General features: G+C 37.4%; 1 protein-coding gene across 7 annotated transcripts in view; it reads right to left on the reverse strand.

Moving 5' to 3' along the window:
• Positions 1 to 2511, reverse strand: part of LOC127834373 (monocarboxylate transporter 5-like) — a 42397-nt gene extending 39886 nt beyond the window's left edge. For 6 of the 7 annotated variants that reach the window (XM_052360169.1, XM_052360154.1, XM_052360167.1 and 3 more), the window contains exon 1: positions 2379 to 2511. In XM_052360169.1, coding sequence (XP_052216129.1) covers positions 2379 to 2420 — 42 coding nt within the window. In that variant the 5' untranslated portion in view covers positions 2421 to 2511. Of the gene's footprint in view, positions 1 to 19; positions 129 to 2378 lie in introns of those variants that run through there. The other variant, XM_052360163.1, reaches the window with a different exon arrangement.
• Positions 2512 to 6000: the final 3489 nt, after the last annotated feature.

Raw genomic sequence — 6000 nt, forward strand, 5'->3', positions numbered from 1 at the left:
GCCCACTTAAAGTACTTACACGTACAGTGTGTGTTTATTTCCTTTTCTATTTTGCTCTGTGACATTAACATAAACACTATCAGATAACAACGAAATAGCCTATGTAAATGAAAACATAAGTACCAAGCGGGATGACTATCTTGACTACTACATGGTACCATTGCCTGACTATATATCGAACAGAATCAGCATTTCGATTAATATTTATTTAAATGTGCAGTCTTTATTATGGCACGTGTCACACAACTTTGCGGTTATCTGATACAAAGAGCGTTTAAAGGCACCATTTCGTAGATACAATGGCGATATGCCCATGTTTGAATTTTTGTCATACAAAAGGATAAACATACACTCTTGTATGGAACGCCATTACAGACTTCATATGACTGTTTTCGTTGTTTGCAGTACATTAATCAATATTTTCAGTGGAATATACATTATGCTTTGTGCAATTTTCTTTACGTGCGGTACTTTCGTCATTGTATGCAGTAGTTAAAGCATTACGCGAAGTAGTAACAACATTATGTTCTGTCCAAACTTCTTGACGTTCTGTACATTCAACATTATGCGTAGTAGTTTTATCATTATGCGCTGTGCAAACGTCTTTACGTTCGGTACATTCGTCATTACGTGCAGCAGTTACATCATTATGTGCAGTAGTAACAACATTACGTGCTGTGCAAACTTCTTTCCGTTCGGTACATTCGTCATGACTCATTATGTGTAGCAGTTTTATCATCATGCGCTGTGCAAACGTCTTTACGTTCGGTACATTCGTCATTACGTGCAGCAGTTACATCATTATGTGCAGTAGTAACAACATTACGTGCTGTGCAAACTTCTTTCCGTTCGGTACATTCGTCACGAATGTACCGAACGTAAAGACGTTTGCACAGCGCATAATGATAAAACTACTACACATAGTGACGAATGTACCGAACGGAAAGAAGTTTGCACAGCACGTAATGTTGTTACTACTGCACATAATGATGTAACTGCTGCACATAATGACGAATGTACCGAACGTAAAGACGTTTGCACAGCGCATAATGATAAAACTACTGCACATAATGTTGAATGTACCGAACGTAAAGAAGTTTGCACAGCACGTAATGTTGTTACTACTGAACATAATGATGTAACTGCTGCAAGTAATGACGAATGTACCGAACGTAAAGGCGTTTGCACAGCGCATAATAAAATAACTACTACACATAATGACGAATGTACCGAACGGAAAGAAGTTTGCACAGCACGTACTGTTGTTACTACTGCACTTAATGATGTAACTGCTGCACGAAATGACAACTGTACCGAACGTAAAGACGTTTGCACAGCGAATAATGATAAAACTACTACACATAATGAGTCATGACGAATGTACCGAACGGAAAGAAGTTTGCACAGCACGTAATGTTGTTTCTACTGTACATTCTGGTGTAACTGCTGCACGTAATGACGAATGTACCGAACGTAAAGACGTTTGCACAGCGCATAATGATAAAACTACTACACATAATGTTGAATGTACAGAACGTCAAGAAGTTTGGACAGAACATAATGTTGTTACTACTTCGCGTAATGCTTTAACTACTGCATACAATTAATGACGACTGTACCGAACGTAAAGAAAATTGCACAAGGCATAATGAATATTCCACTGAAAATAATGATTAATGTACTGCAAACAACGACAACAGTCATATGCAGTCAGTAATGGCGTTCCATACTCTTGTATGAAAGGCGGCAAAGTTACACGATACTTTACGGTCATCAGATATATACCGTAACTTTAAATTCTCAAGCATCAACTGTTTTGTTCAATAGAACCGGTAATCTTGATATGATATTGTAAACATTTTAAAGCGAAGCGATATAATCGTGTTTTTTTTTGACTGGTCAAAAGTGCTGACTTAAAACCAACAACATACTACAGCCATATTAGCACAGGTATTTAAAACACTTACAGGGCAATAACATTTACCCACTGAAACAACATTAATCACTAGAGAAAGAGCGAGGTTCCCGGCCTGCGCGCGCATTTCAATAAGCGAGCGGGGTGACAGCGACTTAATTATGCATATTGACGCACTTCCGTTGCTTTAGAAAATGGCGAGTGATTTACCTTGTCAATATCTATACATACATAGTCGAACTATCTTTTTTTAAGAAGACGTTTTGTCGGAAGGTTTTTATTAATTTAGTATGTGCATGCATTATAATAAACAACGGGTAACTAAAAAAATAAATAAATTTGAAAAAAAACAACAACATTGTCATTGACATCGAGCGCCTATGATCAACCTCACCGTTGGTGTTAATTTATTTTAAACATACGAAACCTAAAAACTCCACAGTGCATACAAGTTAAAACTCACGTGTTGAGCGCACAAGATGTTCGTCGACAAATCAAGAAACATTTATTTACTATAAGCCGAGCCCGTAACCATATCAGTATCGGTAGAAAAGCAGAGCACGCCGAAAATCATTTGACCTACATACGCCTGTATACTAGTTGCAATAATCAAACTCCCAGCTACTGTTAAACGCTCAACGCATATACGGGCTAGTATATTTCATAAAGTGTTATACCGTCAATGTCGCGTTGAAAATGGGATAAATCGAGTTTTGGTGCGGTTATGTGTTGTGAGGTGAAGCAGGGGTATGATACGGAAACTCCACCTGTAGGGTATGGTGACCACCAACCAAGCTCACATAAGCCGGGGGCGGGCCTTGAATCCGGGTCGACGAGGTGATCGCCACCACCGGGTATTTGCAACAAGACGAATGCATGATTTCACAGTGGTTAATGTGTTATTTATATGCTCGAAAAGCTCTTGCCATTTTTGATGAGTACTTCAGGTATAGAATAGGATATTGACTAGGAATTTTATTATATGAGCCTCGCTTTGGGAAAACGGGGCTTAATGCATGTGCATTTATGGAATTTGTTCGTTTAAAGGGATCTTTTCACGGTTTGGTAAATTGACAAAATTGAAAAAAGTTGTTTCAGATTCGCAAATTTTCGTTTTAGTTATATTTGTGAGGTAACAGTATTACTGAACATTTACCATAGTCCAATACAGCCAATTTATGTATCTTTTGACGATTTGAAAACCTAAAAATTATAAAGCGTTGCAACGCAAAACGATTGAATAATTTGGAGAGTTCTGTTATTGTCGTTTAAATTCACAAAACTACGAAGATTGCTTATATAACGTATAAAATACTTACACTGTGTTTACTCGGCGGAATAGCCGAGAGGGCTAATGCGTTTTTACATCAGACTAACTCCAGGACTCCGAGGGTCACTGGTTCGAGCCCTGGTACCGGCTACTTTTTTTCCTTTTTTAAATTTTATTCTTGATTTTTTACAGGAGCTTTTAAGATCCAATGTTTACATTTATCAATAAAAAGCATTTAATGACAAACTTCAAAATATGCCAAAATCTGTGAAAAGGCCACTTTAAAGGAAGTATTTTCTAAACGAAAGATCAAGTCTAGTCGGCGAGTCTTGTCTCTGATTAGCTCGTGCGGACACGCATTTAACCCCCTTTTCCCAGAGCGGGGCCTATATTTATGCATGTTTATAATACAGCAGTATTTTATACCTGCCTTTGTTTTGGAAGTCGATTGGTCTGGTGGTTAACTGCTCATCACGCTAACTTAGATGTCGCTATTTCGAATCACATAATAGTTTTTACGATACATGTATTTTATTATGTTTTATTTTACTCCAAAGTATGTGTGCGTTTAATATCCGTACCCGAGGTACATTGTTAAATACTTAAGAGCACCCGAGGTACTTTTAATTGACGATGCTGGAACAGCATCTTCCAAGGTATCATAACCATCAAAAAAAATTCACAATGGTGACCTATGTAAAAGACCGAGCCAGTCCGATTGAGATAACTCGATTTTTCAGTTACTTCCCTTTTGCATTCGCCACTGCCTAGGAGATTGCTCGTCATTGATAACATTCTCCTAGCAGAGTTGTCGTTTGTGTTTCAACATTCAACAATGGTCTCGATTCAAAACTTTCTTACTGCATAAATTGGCTTGTTTCGCTAGTTAGAAGCTGTCATTTAGGATATATGCATTATTTATTCACTAAATCTCCGCTTATGACAACAATAGTTGAAATTCGAAGGATATATACTCAATGTGAATGAAGGACTTTCTGGATCGTAACAGCTTGACACGGCAAAACTGGCATACTGGTATTTTAAGTTATCAATATTAGTCACATTGTGCTTTATAAATTGTATTCGAGCATTTTGCGACTTATTGAATGACTATGATACCCGATATCAACATTTCATCGGGAAATTGCAGATCACCAAGCTGTACTGAAATTCAACATTGATTTCAAACTCTTTACTGGTTCGTACTCTTTCTTAGTGTTAGTACTTTTTATCATTTTAAAGTTAAATGAACTGTGTCACAGTAAAAGAGACATTAAGGTGATTGTGGCCAGTTTGGATCTAGATCAGCCTGCAGTCGCTTGAAAGCTGTTTGCTTAAAAGCGTTTTTCTGACAATAACAAATAATTTAATTGGATACTGATTTGACTGCGCTTTTCCTGTGACCTGGCTCAAATAATAGAATTGTCAAATAATAGAATTGTCATTAATCAAATTATTTATTTCGAACATTAATCAATTGTTTTTCTTGTCCCTCAGGATCAATGACTCCAGCACTTTCCTGTTGAGAATTGAATACTGCTTAAGGCGATGCTAGGGGGCGTGAGAGATGTTGCACCTTCCATTATCGCTCGATTGTTCATTGTCGGCTCGGGTACTACGTACATGTACCCCGCGTACTCTTAAGTATACTTACATGTATCCCGGGTACGGTAAATATACTAAAATGTACCCGGGAAATTTAACCCTAAATCAGTCGTTGTCGACTATTTTTTTGTGATTACACATTTTTGTCAATTTTCTGTAGAATGGCCTCTATATTATCGGAACACATACTCAAAAAGCATGTTGATGCAGTGTTTTTTGAAGAGAGGTGTGTTTAAGATAATCGGTTGCGCGTTTTAGGACATCGGATTTTGGGTGCGAATACAACTCGGGTACAGTCTAATATGGACCGAGTACAATGACGTTTATTTACCGTACCTGGGGTACATGTAAGTATACTTAGAGTACCCGGGGTACATGTAAGTATACTTCAGAGTACCCCGGGTACATGTAAGTAGTACCAGAGCCGACAATGACCAATCAAGCTCCATTATCTCTCATGAACCGACTCAAAAAACCGAGTCGTCAATATTTGACTTAATTTTTGGTTTGGTTGCTCTCGAGGGAGCGAAAATTTAAGAATCTTCCTAAAAGATTTACCGGTTTGATCCCCAGAAGCGACATTGAAAACTAGCATACTTTGTTATCTAAAAGGCTGCTTAACCTGATATACAATGATAATGTGAATTTTCTCTCACATGATGTTCATCAGTCATATAATTAAAAACTTACAGCAGTAGTAAACAACTGGACAATAATTAATGAACGCATCTTTCATTTGTCTTTGACACTTTGATTTTGACATTGCCTAGATTAAAATATGTGACTGGACTTTACCAGCACTCTTGTAACAGAGCTTCAGTTTAAATGTAACATTGAAGATCACCTAAATCCAGATTTGCTATTATAGACGTGTGAAAAGTTTTAAGGGTGTGACAAGTAAACAAAAATTGGTCATTACCCAAAGGCCACAACTGATCTATGACTGTATTAAAACAAGAAAAATCAGTGCCTGATTAAGATTTCCTTAGATAGTTCAATAAAAACTAATTTTATAAGCCTGGTAACAGTTTAACGGTAATGCTACCAATGTGTCACACCAGGGCCTTGAAATCTAGGACATGCATGGTCATTTCTCCATGAAATCAGGACACAAAATTGTATTTTAAGTCCTTAATTGACCTGGCTATAGTTCTCAGATTATTATAAGCTTACATTTTGACGCACGTAGGTAGGACCGCATTACCGCTTC

This window comes from Dreissena polymorpha, chromosome 6 (genome assembly GCF_020536995.1).
Source record: "Dreissena polymorpha isolate Duluth1 chromosome 6, UMN_Dpol_1.0, whole genome shotgun sequence".
NCBI classification, from domain to species: Eukaryota; Metazoa; Mollusca; class Bivalvia; order Myida; family Dreissenidae; genus Dreissena; species Dreissena polymorpha.